At 36.9% G+C, this 18,165-nt stretch overlaps 2 protein-coding genes across 2 annotated transcripts in view; both read left to right on the top strand.

Moving 5' to 3' along the window:
- Window positions 1-424: 424 nt before the first annotated feature.
- On the top strand, window positions 425-12,528 carry LOC127627091 (uncharacterized). Its single transcript, XM_052103333.1, has 5 exons — window positions 425-531; window positions 8,341-8,498; window positions 8,629-8,782; window positions 9,771-10,070; window positions 12,259-12,528. Exons 2-5 carry the CDS (start codon window positions 8,466-8,468, stop codon window positions 12,399-12,401), a joined length of 630 nt encoding a protein of 209 aa, XP_051959293.1. The 5' UTR covers window positions 425-531; window positions 8,341-8,465; the 3' UTR covers window positions 12,402-12,528.
- Window positions 12,529-13,498: 970 nt separating this feature from the next.
- LOC127626796 (neuralized-like protein 4) overlaps window positions 13,499-18,165 on the top strand; it is a 41,310-nt gene continuing 36,643 nt past the window's right edge. The window contains 1 exon segment of the mRNA XM_052102845.1: window positions 13,499-13,676. Coding sequence (XP_051958805.1) covers window positions 13,512-13,676 — 165 coding nt within the window. The 5' untranslated portion in view covers window positions 13,499-13,511.

The following is an 18,165-nucleotide window of genomic DNA, read 5'->3' as shown; positions in this document are numbered from 1 at the left end:
AATGTTTTGCTTAAAAGTGTGCTTATTTCTTTAAAATCATGCCACATGGTTCAACATTTTGTTATCTAATATGACATTCATTAAGTGCGGCTGTAGAGCCAAAATACAGTTTAAACTGTAAAGTGTTGTGATTGAGCACTAGTGAAATAAATCACCTTGCCTACAAAGACCTCCAATGCTCAGACACTCACACTCAAACAAACAAGCACAGGATCAATATTTTCCAGTTCTGTGATGTCGACTTCCTTGGTCTCCGGTCCTTTGAGGAGACCAGAAACTACAGCTAGGAGTTCACTTTACACACACACACACACACAGAGAGAGAGAGAGAGAGAGAGAGAGAGAGAGAGGGATAGCCTGACAGCAGTCAGCTAAACCAAAGCCATATAGCTTTAGTTTTACTGCTGTCTCTGTCTATCTATCTGACTCCATCCCCTCTTCCAGAGGATTAATTATCTAAAGGAAGTGGTTGTTGCGCTACTGTTAGGACTGTACCTGATCCTGCTGGGCAAAGGAGTGTCATGTTGTCAGGTAAGTCTATCTATCGGCTTTTAACAACTTCCAAACTTGCCAGCAAGGCTTTGTCAATTTATACTAAAGATAATCTTTCCCTTTCTATTTATTTTGCAATCAAATTATACTATATTTCTACTTTTTGAGATATATTTATGTCTTACTGAACCAGTATGAACATGTTAAATTAAGTAACCATGGAAATAATTAGGCCTATGCATTAATGGCATAAATCCAAATTCAACATTGCAAATTCTGTTACAGATTACAAAACAGAACGACCTTACCAGGTACATATTATGAGCTGACTGTCTTGCCTGGAGGCAACTGTAGTTGACAAAGTAGTTGCATGGTTGGCATATTCAACCCTAATTCCACACTTGCTCAGGGCAGAAATATTTACACTGATTGCTTGCCTGGGATATTACAGACGCTTTTTTTACCTTATAGCCTTTACTGAGAGTACATTTTAAACCCTAAAAAGTTGACTACTTGATTGATGAAACTTGTTCGCTCAACTGAATTCAGTAATGGCGTCTTACTTAACTTGGTGTTTATATAGAATGGACTTAACTATTTAAGTTAATGTAATTAGATATAAGTAGATTTAACTCAGATTTGCTATTTAAATGTTGTTTCAATTTAACAATTTTAATTGATTGGACTCAAATTTAGGTCATGCAATAACAGCTTAATAATAATGAAGATTAAAACTTATTCTAGGTCAATTATAAATAAACTTATTTCTCCACAGAATTGCATATGTGCCTGCACTTCAGTTGCACATCCACCAGAAGAGTTTAAGTGTTAACAGGGTCCAACATGACCAAAAGGGACACAGACAAAGTCTTTTAAGCAAGTCATTCCACTCGGCGGCCATCATTGGAACGGTCCCGGCAGCTGTAAACAAGTGCCATACAAGTACAGTTCCTATCTACTTGAATAGGGAAAGACCAAAATCTCCAAACAGTTCGTCAAGGTTACGATCAAAGAACATATTTCAAATCAGCAGTAAAATCTGCCGACACTGGAATTATAAATTGTGCTTCTTTACCTCAGATTACACTAAAAAATAAAATGTTCCTGGCTTGAATAATTAATGTGAATGTGTGTTCTGAAATTGGTTGACAGGCGATGGCTGTATCTAAAAGGTGATTGGCTCTTTTACCTGTAAAGTGGGACTTCTTTCCTAAATCAGGCATTCCAAGTTCTTCCATTCATTTTAATAAAAGTGACCCATCTCTGTTAAATAGTCTCTGACACAGATCACCCTAATGGTGACATCACACAAATTTCCAACAAAACAACATAACTATTACTACAAAAGAGCTTAAACCTCTTTGAATTCTTAATAACAACTATTTAAACACCCCAAATGTTCCCTTTCACCAAGGAAACTAAATTAAATAATTCAAACGCAAGGCATTGTGGGTATTCCCTGTAGCCTATATTTTGTACTCAATAGTTTTTAACACTTAAGTCTATAGATTTTTAAGAAAAAAAGCTCAATGAACTTACCCTGGCAGCCAAAAGTTTGGAATAAAGTACAGTCTTCTGTTTCAGAAGGAAATTGGTACATTGACTCACCAAAGTGGCATTCAACTGATCACAAAGTATAGTCAGGACATTACTGATGTAAAATCTATTTGCTTTAGCCCACTACACCACCACCACTCCAAATTGCTAATTTGGTACTGGAAAATCACTTGCCATTATATCAAACACAGCTGAAAGCTATTTGGTTCATTAAATGAAGCTTAACATTGTCTTTGTGTTTTATGTTGAGTTGCCACTGTATGCAACAGACTGTCATGTCTTAAGGTCAATATTAGGTCAAAAATGTCAAAAAGAAATGGCTTTCTCTAGAAACTTATCAGTTAAACATTGTTTTGAGTAATGAAGGCTATGCAATGTTTGAAATGGCCAAAAAACTGAAGATTTCATACGAAGGTGTACACTACAGTCTTCAAAGACAAAGGACAACTGGCTCTAACAAGGACAGAAAGAGATGTGGAAGGCCAGATGTACAACTAAACAGGATAGTACATCAGAGTCTCTAGTTTGAGAAATAGACGCCTCAGATGTCCTCAGCTGACAGCTTCATTAAATTCTACCTGCTCAACACCAATTTCATGTACAACAGTAAGAAGTCTAAGGGGTGCTGGCCTTATGGGAAGAATTGCAAAGAAAACGCCACATTTGAAACAGAAAAATAAAAGGTTAGAGTGGTCAAAGAAACACAGACATTGGATTACAGATAAGTGGAAAAGAGTGTTATGGATCTTAAACCCATTGAGCTTTTGTGGGATCAGCTAAACTGTAAGGTGCGTGAGAAGTGCCCGACAAGACAGCCACGTCTATGGCAAATGCTACAGGAAGTGTGGGGTGAAATGTCACCTGAGTATCTGGAAAAACTGACAGCTAAGGATCTGAAAAGCTGTTAATGCTGCACGTGGAGGATTTTTTGATGAGAACACTTTGAAGAAGTTTAAGAAGTTCTGAATTTTGTTTTCAAATAATAATAGTAATTTTTACTTTTATTAATGTCCTTACACTACATTGTGATCAGAATGCAATTTCTTTCAGTAAGAGCAAAATCTGGTAATTATTCCAAACGTTTGGCCAGCAGTGTAGATATTTGAGTTATGAGCCCAAAACTTGACATTTCAAGGAGTGTTTAATTAAGACAACTTGATTTAAATTTATTTAAATAATGACAACATTACGGTTTACAGTGTATGAGAGATATGTCTGAATGTAACCTGAGTATGCTCGGTTTATTTATGAAGTCAAAACTATTCTTTGATTTTTGGGATTACTGTGACAGATATCTGGCAAGGGAGTCATCAGTCTTGCTCACAGAGAGTCCTCATGGACTCCCCTAATGCAGACAAGTGCAAATCTCAGTGAAATCACAAGGTGTATCAAATGATGTCTCTATGCTTAGCTGCAGTAGTCGTATAGTGGTGTGCCTCATTTAAACATACAAAACATCATAGTGGTAATTATAACCTCAATTACCAACTGTATGTCATGGCAGTTGCATTACAAAAAAGTACTGTGGTGGTACTATGGTACAATGATGGCATCAAATGGTAATGCCAATGTACTTTGACATATGTACCATGGTATTTAGTGCCAGTGACAGAAATACATTTTTACATTAAGAGGTAATAATTTCCCATGGGATTATATTTTTCTAGATGCATTTTTATCTATATGAGGGCGTATTTTTTCTAACAATTTAAAACATAAACTGTCTCATCCGTTTATATAGATCACTTCACTAATTGCAAAATGTCTTACCTCACCTTCATAGCATCAGATCTTTCTTTAAGTTCTGGACCCTTGATCCAGAAGGGCCATCTTCTACGGAGACACCAAGGATGGAAAGGACTGGTTTGTGCTTTCGTTGCGTGATGGCATACCTGAAATGCAGATTGGGAAAGCAGACATTTTAGTCAGTGTAAAGGAAGGTTGAAAACTCAATGATGGGTCCTGGCACTTGGTAAATTGGTGTTTATATTTATATATTATGTATCTTTCTGTATATTCTGGTAATTTCTCTGAAATCTGATTGCAATGTAAAGCAACAACTGCCTTTCTGTTGTATGTATTCCAACTAAATATTTTGTTCTGCTATCCGGCATCAACATTGCATCAACATTACCTTTTTGAGATTAGCCAATTAAAGGTATGTTTAGACAAACTGGTTAATCCGAACGTCTGCTAGCTGCCTTGAGACATCACACAGGTCACATAAACTACAACACATAGAGACTGTATCACCTAGATATCTCATAGAGACTGTGTCTGTTCCACGAACTACGAAACACAATACCCTCACTAAATCATTTAGAAAAAATTTGATTAAGGTCAAACTTGAACAAAACAAACAAATTAAAAATGTACATCATATAAAAATAGGGCTACTAAACATTAGATCTCTTTCTACCAAAGCACTAATTGTCAATGAAATGATTACAGATCATAGATTGGATGCGCTCTGTTTGACTGAAACCTGGCTTAAACCGGATGAATATATTAGTTTAAATGAATCTACTCCCCAGGTTATTGTTATAAACATGAGCCTCGTCTGAAGGGTCGAGGAGGAGGTGTTGCTACAATTTACAGTGAAGTTTTTGGTGTTACTCAGAGGACAGGATATAAATGTAAGTCTTTTGAACTAATAATGCTTAAGGTGACACCGTCAAATACAAATATAAATAAAAATTCTCTGTCGTCCTTTACCCTTGCTACAGTGTATAGATCACCCGGGCCTTATTCAGATTTCCTTAGTGAATTTGCAAATTTTTTTATCAGATCTTGTATTACTGTAGATAGAGCCTTAATTGTTGGTGACTTCAACATTCACATAGATAATGAAAATGATACATTGGGATTAGCATTTATCGATATTCTCAACTCTCTTGGAGTCAGACAAAATGTAACAGGACCAACTCATCACCATAATCATAGGCTAGATTTAAATATTTCATATGGCGTTGATGTTGATAATATAGAAATTCTGCAGCAGAGCGATGACATCTCGGATCATTACCTCGTCTCTTGCATGCTGCAATCAGCTAATGTTACTCAGTCTACACCACGCTATCGTTCAGGTAGAACTATTCTTTCGACCACTAAAGATAGCTTCACTAATACTCTTCCAGATCTATCTCATATACTCAATAAACCCCAAAGCCCAGAAGAACTTGATGAAATAACAAAAAATTTAAATGCAGTCTTCTCTAGCACCCTTGATGTTGTCGCCCACTTCGATTAAAGAAAATTAAAGAAATAAGCCCTGCACCATGGTACAATGATCACACTCATGCTCTCAAGAGAGCAGCTCGGAAAATGGAGTGCATGTGGAAAAATACAAAATTAGAAGTATTTCAGGGTGCATGGAAGGATAGTGTCTGTAGCTACAAACACGCACTCAAAGCTGCCAGGTCAGCATATTTTAGTAAACTCATAGAAAATAACCACAACAATCCTAGATGTTTATTCAGTACTGTGGCTAAATTGGTTAGGAATAAAGCCTCAGCCGAACCAGATATTACGTCACAGCTCAAGAGTAATGACTTCATGAATTTCTTTACAGATAAAATTTAAATAATCAGAAATAAAATTGGAATTATGCAATCATAGCACCTCAGAAAACAGTGTCGAATAATTTCCCTCATGTGCAACTTCAATCCTTCGCTATCATAGGTCATGAAGAGCTAACAAAACTTATCGAAACATCAAAAGCCACAACTTGTTTGTTAGATCCTATACCAACTAAGCTCTTAAAAGAGGTATCTCCTGTAATATCAGAACCTCTTCTTAACATCATTAACTCCTCGCTATGCTGAGGACATGTCCCAAGAAACTTTAAAATGGCAATTATCAAACCGCTAATTAAGAAGCCACAACTTAATCCTGGAGAACTTGCTAATTATAGACCGATTTCAAATCTCCCGTTTATGTCAGAAATACTAGAAAAGGTAGTATCCTCCCAAATATGTTCATTTCTACAGAGAAATAGTATATATGAAGAATTTCAATCAGGATTTAAGCCTCATCACAGTACAGAGACTGCACTTATCAGAGTTACAAATGACTTGCTCTTATCATCTGATCGCGGCTGCATTTCTCTTCTAGTGCTTTTAGATCTTAGTGCTGCATTCAACACGATAGATCACGACATTCTCTTGAATAGGCTAGAGAATTATGTTGGAATTTGTGGAGTGGCATTAGCATGGTTTAGGTCATATTTAGCAGACCGCTACCACTTTGAGGAATTGTCAAACCAAACAAAAGTAAAATATGGAGTGCCACAGGGATCAGTTTTAGGGCCTCTGCTTTTCTCCATGTATATGCTTCCCCTGGGGGATATTATCAGGAATCGTGGAATAAGTTTCCACTGCTATGCTGACGATACACAACTTTATATTTCTTCAAAACCTGATGAGATTTCACAATTCTCAAAATTAGCAGAGTGTATTAATGAAATAAAAGATTGGATGGCCAGAAATTTCCTTCTACTCAATTCTGACAAAACAGAGGTTCTAATTATTGGACCAAAAAACTCTAAAAATAAGCCACTAAAATTATAATTTGACTCTAGATGGATGTACTGTTACATCATCTTCAACAGCGAAGAACTTAGGTGTTATATTTGATACCAATCTGTCCTTTGAAAATCAAATTACAAATGTTTGTAGAACAGCATTCTTCCACCTAAGAAATATTGCTAAATTAAGACATATGCTCTCGGTTGCTGATGCCGAAAAAATAATTAATGCGTTCATGACCTCAAGACTAGATTATTGTAATGCATTACTGGGAGGATGTCCAGCAAGATCAATAAATAAACTTCAATTGGTTCAAAATGCAGCAGCCAGAGTGCTGACGAGAACCAAGAGATCATATTAGCCCCATTTTATCATCGTTACATTGGCTACCTGTTAAATTCCGTATTGATTTTAAAATTATGTTAACTACGTACAAAGCTTTGAATGGTCTAGCTCTGCAGTACTTAAGTGATCTTCTAACACGCTATATTCCAACACGTTCATTAAGATCGCAAAATTCTGGCCTATTAATAGTTCCTAGAATATCAAAATCCACTAAAGGAGGAAGATCCTTTTCATATTTGGCTCCTAAACTATGGAATAGTCTCCCAAACACTGTTCGAGATGCAGACACACTCTCTCAGTTTAAGTCTAGACTAAAGACTCATCTATTTAGCCAGGCATACACCTAATTTATCCTCCAAACCACAATTGGGTCTGCCAGAACCAGAAACCAGAAACATTGAGCATGATCTCTAACTCTGCAATAAATTAAATGGCATCTACGCTTACATCTTTTTATTTGTTTCCCTGTCTCAACCTCGGAACTCCTATCCTGAGGTCACCAGAACCGGCTGGATCCAGCACCATTCCTGCTTCATGTTGGACTCCACTGCTACATGTCGCAGAATGATGATGACTAAATGCAGCCGGTGCCAGCCAAACATCACTTCAATCTATTATGACGGACTTCAGAGGATGAAATGATACCAACTCCAACCTGCATCACCTCGGTCTATTTATGGACTACAATCTTGAAATGAAATGCTTAGACTAACTATTGCCAACAAAAGCCTTCATCAGCCAATTAACAAGGACAATTGCATCTATGTGAACTTCTGCAATTAATCAAGATGGACTTCAAAGACTTTGGTTATTAATCTTACAGTTCAAACACAATCGATGTTTAATCACTGACCCTTAACACTTAGTTTAATAATTTTAAACCATGATTTTACCTATCCGCGACCCTGTACACAGGATAAGCGGTTGACGATGGATGGATGGATGGATGGATTTTACCTATACATAATTAATATTTACATTACATTCATAATGTTAGCCAGAGGGGAACTGGCCCCCACAGTGAGTCTGGTTTCTCCCTAGGTTATTTTTACTCCATTAATCAACATCTTATGGAGTTTTGTGTTCCTTGCCACAGTCACCTTCGGCTTGCTCACTGTGGTTATTAATACAATTATCATTTAATTATTTTTAAACACTACTAAAAATCGTATTTTATCTAAATTACACAATGATGATTAATCGACTTTATAGACATTACAGTTTTATCATCTGTTAATGCTGATATTCTGTAAAGCTGCTTTGAAACGATGTGTGTTGTGAAAGACGCTATACAAATAAAATTGACTTGACTTGACTTGTTTAGGACAATGATAATCCCATAATTATCCATCTGTTTAGTGAAACAAAAAATCTTTCTTCAAATCAATCTTTTGAGCTTTCTCTGTTTATTTTTGGACAGCTGGAATTGCGCAGTGAGGGCAAATTTGTGGTGTTAGAGATAAACAACAATGTAGAGCTTGAAGTCTTCATTCTGAGCTAGCAGAGGGGGAATTAACAGGAAAGATACGACTGGGTCTTGGCGGCATGTTGGTGGACAAACAGAAGCTCTTCCATCCAGTAAGACTAGCTATGGCCCTTTTCCAATAATATGTTTATTACTAATTATCACTGATAATCATAATTCAACAATAAGTGTTGAAAAGTGTTCTCTAATATCTCTCTTTGTTTTGATTTCCTTTGGTTTCAGCCAGAAATGGATGCTTGTATAAGGGGAGGACAGTGGCTAAATCTCAGCACCCTCTGGGATACAAACCCAACATGGGAACGCCGGCCATGCTTCTCCGAGATCAAGAGAGGCAGCTACTTTCCAGGAACTGGGATAGCTATATTTAAAACATCTGGTAAGTCAAAATAAAAAAAGGGCCTTAAACTTGAAAATGAGACCTGTGAGGGATAGACTTACAGTCTCTTTAATAGGCTGTGCAGTTGTTTAAATTAGTGTTGATCGTCCAGCTTATGAAACATTGAAAATACATCTTTCCAAAAAAAATGTAAATAAAAAAATCCACTGAGAGGTGGACAGCTTTCCATCCAACAGGAAATATTCAGTCCTGAGATCTTGTATCCTGCCCAAATACTAAAACATTCACATCTTCTGCTGCAGCAAATACCGTAACTCAGACAGGCTTTAGTTTTCCCTTTTGTTTCTTTTAATAATTTATGGACTGGAGATATCCTCAGACGCAGCTAAGAGAGAGAGAGTTTTAACATAAGCTTATCTATTACATTGCATGATCACATCCCATAAAACTTGTTTACTTCATTCTGATTGGTTTTAAGCCTATTACTAAGCAAAAAGCCTATTTCAGAAGCAGATAACGTAAGAGAACAGTTTCTGTCTGAGATAGTCATAAGCATTAAAATGTCAGTATACAAAACAGCTACAAAACCAGTCTTAGTTGATCCTAGACCCTCTATTCACAATCGGGCTGCACGATATATCAAATTTATCGAAATATCGCAAATGAACATATTGATTTTCAAAGTGACACAGATTATAGAGAATAGATTGGGCAAAATAATCTCGGTTAATTTGGGTGGTGGAGGATTCCGATGTAATGCGTGCTCCAATAACTTCTTCATAGGATAGTCATATTGCATTTTCCAAAAATTCATGGCATATCACATCTTTCCTCCATATCGTGCAGCCCTAATTCACAACTATATAATTTTCCAGTCATTCTTACTTCATCTCAAAAAAGACATTCTGTTTTTATAAACATTTCCTGAAAACATACACATTTTCCAAAATTTCTATCACACAGTCAACACAACAAATTTGTGGAAAGTGTTTAACATGCATGCCATTTCATGCATATCTCATGACAGATCTACCTGAACTTAAAACAGAGGAGGCCTGTATCAAAATTGAGATCTTTGGATCTTGGACGGGGACAACGCTGAGTTTCCAAAGCACAGGATTCCAGTATGTTTTGAGACGAGAGGCTCAGTTGGGCCTAAAAGAGGGATCGGAAACCGCTTCACTTCCCCATGAACCTGCTCCCTTTACTGTCAACATACTGAAACATGCCTTTGTGGTAAACAGCAAAGCAGGGCTTGAAACGGAAAGTCTGGATTTTTTCTCCATGTGGAAAAAGGGGATGCTACTGGCTCTTGGAGGAGTGCCAGGTAAATTTGCAAGGTGGAAATGAGCAAGAATTTCCATGCGCAAGTACTCCTCCATTCACCAATGTCCTTACTCTTACGTGAAATGTTAAATTCTCAAAAAAAACATTACATTTCATCCATCAAGTCAACTGTGCTATATCACAGGGAGAATCTTTTTTTTAAAGAATAGTTCACCAAAAAAGGAAATTTCTGTCATTTACTCACCCTCATGTTGTTCCAAACTTATTTGACTTATTTTCCTCTGTGGAACACAAACATTAGACAGTAAGACAGCATTACTTTCATTGCATCATTTGTCCATACAAGTGAAAGGTAACTAAGGGTGACATTCTGCAAAACATCTTTTGTATTTCATGGAAGTAAGAAAGTCATTTGAAACAACAGGAGGGTAATTAGATTATGACAAAATTCCCATTTTGGGTGAACTATCCATTTAAATGGGTCATGTCTTTTACTTGAGGCTCACTTACAGTGTAATGTGATTAAAACTAATTTAACAGTCAAAGTAGTTTTTCATGGCCTTTTTCCACCCCGTCTCTGGCCCTCGGTCTGAAATGCTTGGTTTCTGTGTAATTTACCTTTAAGACAGACCAATTGTTATGACTGGCTAATGGGGCTTTTCCACTGCACGGTACAACTCGACTCAACTCGACTCGGCTCGCTTTTTTGGGGTTTTCCAATGTGGATAGTACCTGGTACCTGATACTTTTTTAGTACCACCTCGGTCGAGGTTCCAAGCGAGCCAAGCCAATACTATATGTGACGTCAAAATCCTGCAGATCACTGATTGGTCAGGGAGAATCGTCACTATCAACGTCACTGGATTTCCGACACGCGACATCAACCCGCTAGTTTTAAAGTTAGAAACAGCGATAGCAGTATAATTTGTTCACGAGATCTTCGAATTGTGAAAAAAGAAATGGCTGTATGCAAAACCATGCCATGGTCAATAAATGAGGTGCAGACGGTCCACTTGTTAGCGATGAGTGAAAAGATAAAGTCTCTCGGGAAGTGTCTCAGCTGTTGGCCTCACACGCCTACCACCGGACCTACCAACAGTGTAGGGAAAAGTTGAAAACACTTAAAAGTGACTACAGAACAATCAAGGAAAAGTGGAAGTGGTTCAACCAAATGGACGCTATCTAAATCGGCGAGCAATAGGAAGGAGAGTGCCCTGGACTGGCATTGATCCACGATGGAGGATGGTATGTTTTGTTATGTTAACTTTATACTCTGCTTGAAAGCTTCACTTTATTAGTTGACCAGCTACTGGAAGCTTGCTTCTAAAACTACCAGGCCAATTTAACTGTTACACTTGTGTAAAATCACCATGCAACAACTGCTTTATGCAGCACAATGAGCTAGTAGCTAACAGCTAGCAGTCGTGTTATTGATTTGGTCAGTTTGTGTCGTGCTTAAGATTATGTCACGGTAGTAGAGGTGGCACAACTATGACGATCAGCTTATAATCCCACCCATGTTGAGGGGCACTAAACTGCAGTGGAAATAAAAGCTCAGAAAAGTAAAGCGAGCAGAGTTGAGGCGAGTCGAACTGTAACGTGCCGTTGGAAACACGTAACACCTTTGTAGAGCAGAAGATTGTTAAATATGGGTCGAAGGGCGTCCAGGAACATCAGTTTCGGCCAAAATACAGGATGTATAGTGTAATAATACGAGACAGTTGAGACATACAGCTGGTCTGATGCAAATGCAGAGATGCAGTTTTTTCACAACCAGGAACACAACAACGTCTGGAATCCTTACTTGACATCTTAATCTTTTTTTTTGCTTAAAAGCAAACTACAGAAACAATAGTACCACTTCCAGTTTTGAAGCACCTTTTGAAGCCGCTCTCTCTTTCATCGTGGCAATTATGTATGTTGTGGTGGCAGGGCTATTCATTGAACACCACATTGTGACATCACAATGTGTCCAATTTAAACACAAGTCATTTTTGGGATGTGGACACAATAAATTCTCTTTTTTTGGGCTGTAGAGGAAGTTTTGATTTCTGAAATGTACAGTATGTTGTTATAGTACAATGACCTCATATATGTCAAAATATCAAGGAAAATTGGGTTTCTCATGACATTACCCCTTTTAAAAAATCCTTCTACTTTCAATCTTTCAATTCACAGTACCTAACTCTTTTATTTTATATTATTATTTTTGTATTTATTTTTTTCAGATGAGAGAGAGGCCACAAAAGTATACATCACCTGTGAGGATGTTTGGAGAAAATACTTGTCCAAGTCCAGGTCATTGATCTTGATCAGGCATTGTACAAACACTCATCAGTGTAATCTCACAGCTGTCCTGCAGAAGCAATGAATGAACTCACTTAATAGAGATTCATGTTAATCACCAAAGCAAGCTAAAGTATAAGATTTTCTTTGTGGTGCACTCATCTGTAATATGTAGACCTATTTACACAGCTACTCAATGTTCAGTTGACCCATGTCCTCCAAAAATTTTCTGATGGGCTGTCATGTTGCATTTTTATCATCACATTTTGAACAATAAAAACATCTGAAATGAAACTTCTTGACTTTTTAATACTATATTAACAATGTAAGATACACATTTAACTGAACAATGTTTACAAAGATATCTGAAATTACCTTTATTTTTTCCAGTGTTCACAAAATGAATCAGTATCAATAAATTAAATCAAAAAGCATATAGAGTAAATGTACATTAAGCCAGATGTTGAAAATAATTCGTTTTAGTATACTAATGCCTCTAAGGATCAACCCATCACATGTAATCAGATAGCAAAGATAATTGTAATGACTGACAGGAGTGAATGTTGGCATTCAATAATGAAACAGGTCATAAAGGTCTTATGTATTGGCTAGATAAATAGGCTTGTCTGTAATCCACTGCCACCTAGAGGAATTTTAAACAAACATGGTACGATGACCACAAATTAAACCACAACTTGATTACTGTAGTGATTATATTAGCAGTACATTCATTATTTTACTGTTTAAATAATTCTCAAAATTAATGTGCACCAAGGCATTGACCAGTTCCCAAAATCAGTTAATGACAGTGTTGTTAAAGTAATCGAAACACAGATTTGCTTCGCAGTTTAATTCATTAGTAATTTAATTTGTGTTGTTAAATATGGCATTGAGCATTCAATTGCTGCACTTATTTAGATATCACTGACCTTCTGATCATTTATCGTGTATTTATCAGAACTTGCTATTTTGCTCTAGTCGAATTTAATTTATATAGACGTATTAATTAATCTGTTTATGATCTAAAATGATCTAAATGTTAATTATGTAATTTAAGTTTAGTGTACAGTACACTCAGTTATCAATACTGTTGTTGAAAGCAATGAGTTTAGCTTTGATCACGAATTGCCTACAAGCATCTCTCAACTGTCGCAAAACGACGCTTGGTGTCGTGCACCGCGCCGCCCGTGCGAAGATGGCGGCTGAGCTGCATCCGCGCAGCGGAAAACTGATCGGTTTATCAAACTCTAACCGAACCGCTCAACGAAATCAGCCGGTACAGGAATTCAATCACGGCCTGGTCCTCAGTCGGGAACCGCTGAGGGACAGCGAAGTTTTTACTGTCCGCATTGACAAGAAGGTAAACAATCATGTCCCACCAGTCCCCGTAGATAGACAGAGATAGACAGAGAGATAGAGAGAGAGAGATCTAGAGATAGAGATAGAGATAGAGAGGTAGGTGGGTGGGTGGGTGAGAGTCTGTGTCAGATCGGCAGCAGTGGTTCATCATTTGGGTGCGCGGGGTCTGTCAGATCTTATTCATAGGTCATGTGTGGGTGTATGGATGTTTCAGGATGTCTGTGTGCTGCTGGTTTGCAGTGGGACCTGTCATGGTTTGTCAGTGCTGTTGATGTTTGTAGACTGTGCTTCTTGACTATTGCTGGACTGTCATTGTGGTTTAAAGAGTCGAATCCCGTTTTGGTCCAAACGGTCTGGCATACACAGCTTATTTTTGCGAAATACTGCGATATATGCTCTACCTTCCCATGTAAACATGAACACACGGGTGGTTCTCTCGAAACCTGTCAATGATGTGCTAGCCATATTTAACCACCAATCAATACAAAAAACACAAAGCCTTTTAACGCTATTAATATGTTTACATTGTGCCATTACTTTTAGGACTCAAAAACATATTTTAAAATGTGCATAGCATGCCATACAAATAATGTCACAATTTAAAAATTTAAATTGGCCTTAAAAATATAATTTCCTTTGTTTTCTTTTGGTTTTTGAGCCAAATAACATAAGGACTTAAGGTAGACCGAAATATTGGGTTTACATATTAATTGATCCACATTTTTATCTTCACTACATTTGTATTATTTTGATTAGATAATCAAGTGTTCTACAAGCGAAGGCCTTTTTCCATGATCTAAGTTATCGTATCTGCAAATTTCACTATCGGTCGACCTCTGATTAGGACATTTTCTCAACAGGTTTTGTGATAATCACTCACAAAGTTTGTTGCGCAATAAGCTGGTCATATTTCAGCTTTGAAGTTACCTCCCTACTCAATTACGATTTTGTGGCAACTGAGGACATTTCTAGAGGTCGACCGATAGTGGATTTTGCAGGTACCGATATACAAGGTGGTGGAAAAGTCTGATAACCCATTAATCGGCCGATAGTGTTTAAATCAATTTTTTTTTTTTTTTTATAGAATGATTAAACATTTATAAGTCTTTCCTTACTATGTTGGGCACAGAAATTGAGGCTACAAATGTATAAAATATTAAAATCAGTTTTTAAAATGAAAATATGGTGCAAAACGCTGGACTTTTAACTATAAACAAGCTCGAAAAACACTGGGGACATGGCTCTGTTACAATGCTCTATATGTTAGTAATTACCAAATGAAGCTTTTTATTGCCTATATATTCAACAGATGACTAGTTTTGTATCAGTATATACTGTTTAAGTATAAATATATTTCACAAGATGAGGCTTATTAATGAGGAATTAAAAAAATACAAAATCAGCAACTATCGGACCGATGGAGATTTTTGCAGATAACTGATAGTTTCAAAAAGCAACTATCGGCACCGATTAATCAGTAAAACCGAGATATCGGTCTTCTTCTAGAATTCTCTTTATCTTTTTAATGTCTTGAAATATTCTGTCATGTTCATTTGTGCTGGATGTAGATGCTCACCACATACTACTCTGTAGGGCTGGGGCTTTAAATGTTACTTACCATAATGCTAATTTTCACATTGTCACATTTCAGTGTAAAAAAGGCATAAACAACACCTACCGGTTCGGAGTGGAACTTCAATAGATTACCCTTTGAAGGACTCTTTCTGAGCGATGAAGTAAAGCAATTATTGTTAATTTACACTTTACAAATTGATTCTGTATTCATTTTATCTGACTCCAATTTTATATTAATCTGACTCCAATTTAAGTTGATCTCTAATTTAGATTAAAGCTCTAATTACTTTCTGATTATTCTTTTAATATAACATTTTTAAGTTATTGATTACTCTAAATCCTCTTCTATTCATTGTCCTTTTGATCAGTAATTCAAACAGAGTCTTTAAATGGCTTTCTCCGACATGGCTATATCCAGGGTGGTTTCTCCTATATTAAAGCTCCAGTATAGTTCTGTTCTAATGAAATTATAACTTAAATTCTTTAAATAGCTTCCTCCTATATTAAAGCTCCAGTAATGATATAAATGATTAACTGAGTTTCTTTAAATGGCTTTCTCCTACCCAGCTATATCCAGGGTGTTTACATAATTTACAAAATCAACCAAAGCCAAATTCACATATAATCAAACAAACATTCCTAAAAATAAAAGACAAGTCAAAGAAATATACCTGACAATGGAAAAACTATATGCAATAGTAAGGCAATGGGAGATCTGGCTACAGACCTCCTATATTAAAACTACACACATCAATTGTGTAGGATAATCCGACTACAGATTTCCGGTAATGAAAAACTACGTGCAATGGCAAAGCATGGGAGATCTGGCTACAAACTCCATGAACAATCTGTCACACTTCATTAAATACCCAAGCCATAAACAAAGGGAATTTTGGAAGTCCTGGGGTCATACCTCATTAACATACAGGCAAGGAGAGGGACAGACCTTTGCAAAGACATTATAACTTTTTTACCATTAGTTTTATCAACATGGGAAAGATACTATTATACCAGCTGCACTGAGACTTTTTGAATGATACCAGACACGTATGATCAGAAAAACCCTTTAAATTAATGAACAGGATAAGTCATAACTTTATGTCTTTAAAGTGAGGGGTTGAGAGATAGCGAGAGCGAGCGAGCGAGCGTGAGTGAGTTTTACGAGAACAGGCCTAAATGGGCCTGAGGTGAGATAGAGGTCAGATGTGAGATTTGTCTCAGGTGGAGGTGCTCATCTGTGTAAGAGTTTTATGATGTTGGTTCTCACAGAGTTCTTTTGCTTTTACTACATCCTGGTGCCAGCCTTACATCAGTCTATGTTGTTGAGCAATATCAGTGTAAACTTTCCTCAAGAAACTCAAGATCTTCCCATAATGCATAAATAAATGTAAATAAATTAAATAATGCATAAGGAAATATCGAAAAGCATGCTGAACCTGCGAGCACTTATGTGGAGATAGCACTTACGACATGCACATCAAACACATATGCACATGTCAGATGAAAGTATATTAAGCACTTATGAAGCGCCAAACACAAGATGATTTTCATTGAATGGCCACTGAAATTTTTTTTAATGCCATAAAACTCTGTTCATGTTTCATTCCTAAAAGGTCATAAAGGTGAAAATAATGAGAGTGTCGGAACATCAGTCTTTATGAAAAACTTTTATTCAAAAGTGTTTTTATTTCATTAAATGTTTTATATTTTTTAATCCTATTTGTATTACTCATTATGTGAGTCAGGTAGGTAGTACGTATACATAGTAGGCTCGGCAGTGGGGGTGGGGGGGGGGGGTTGACGATGTAATCAGATATCACAATTGTTTTTATACAAATATCTTGAAAATATTTCTTGCATATTGCCCAGCTCTACTAATATGTTCATGTTAACCCTATAGGTAACATGTTGAAAACAGCAGATACAGGTCTGTAATATCACCTTACAAGTGACAGCACATAAGAATGAAATTACACAAAAATGGTTGTAGACCGCAAGCATGTGTTTTCTTCACTTATGTTTACATTTACATTTATGCATTTGGCAGACACTTTTATCCAAAGTGACTTACAGTGCAATTATTACAGGGACAATCCCCTGGGGCAACCTGGAGTTAATTGCCTTGCTCAAGGACACAATGGTGGTGGCTGTGGTGATTGAACCAGCAACCTTCTGATTAACAGTTATGTGCTTTAGCCCACTACACCACCACCACTCCAACATGTGGTAACTTATGTGTTGTTACTATTATGTTTCCGGAGTTACTGTCTGAGATCTGGAGTGTATCGGTTCACATATTTGAGACTGTCAGCGGCTCCCATGTAAGTTTTACCTTTCCCCTCTAACTTGGGATATCCTACCTTCATCCCACTTAAGGTATTTCATTAGGAGGCTGAGCAGCTTTTTAGTTCATGTAGCTAGCCTGTGCTGGGTATGGATTTTTCATTATGAGTGACCTTGCACTCTACTACTAAGATTGCATATGGCTGTACAGCAGGAAATCTCTCTTCCACATTTGGCTCTTTGTAGTGCATGGATGTCTTAAAGAAGCTGTGATTTTAATAGTAAATCTGATAAAGCCAGGAGTTGTTTGATTATATTTCCAGATTATTCAAGGGCCCAAGAATCAATCACTTTGAGTTAGGTCAGAGATATCATCTCGTCCTCACTCATTATTAACCTTGACAATGGCTTTGACCACCAGAAAAGGATGGTTTTGCATTCTTCTTGCACAATGAGACAGTCTTGAACCGAGTGTTTATAAATAAAATGTCCTCACAATTTCAGAACAAGGTTAAGTCTGACTGCAAACAAATTAGATGTAGATCTTTTGTCCCCTCTTGATCAGACATGTTTTATCGTGTATCTTAATCCATAATGGTGTGCAATACACCATTTTTGCAAGTCTTTATATT

The sequence above is a fragment of the Xyrauchen texanus genome, chromosome 33 (genome assembly GCF_025860055.1).
Source record: "Xyrauchen texanus isolate HMW12.3.18 chromosome 33, RBS_HiC_50CHRs, whole genome shotgun sequence".
In the NCBI taxonomy this organism is placed as follows: domain Eukaryota; kingdom Metazoa; phylum Chordata; class Actinopteri; order Cypriniformes; family Catostomidae; genus Xyrauchen; species Xyrauchen texanus.
Note: the sequence above shows the minus strand (reverse complement) of the source record. Positions and strands in the feature narration are given on the sequence as shown.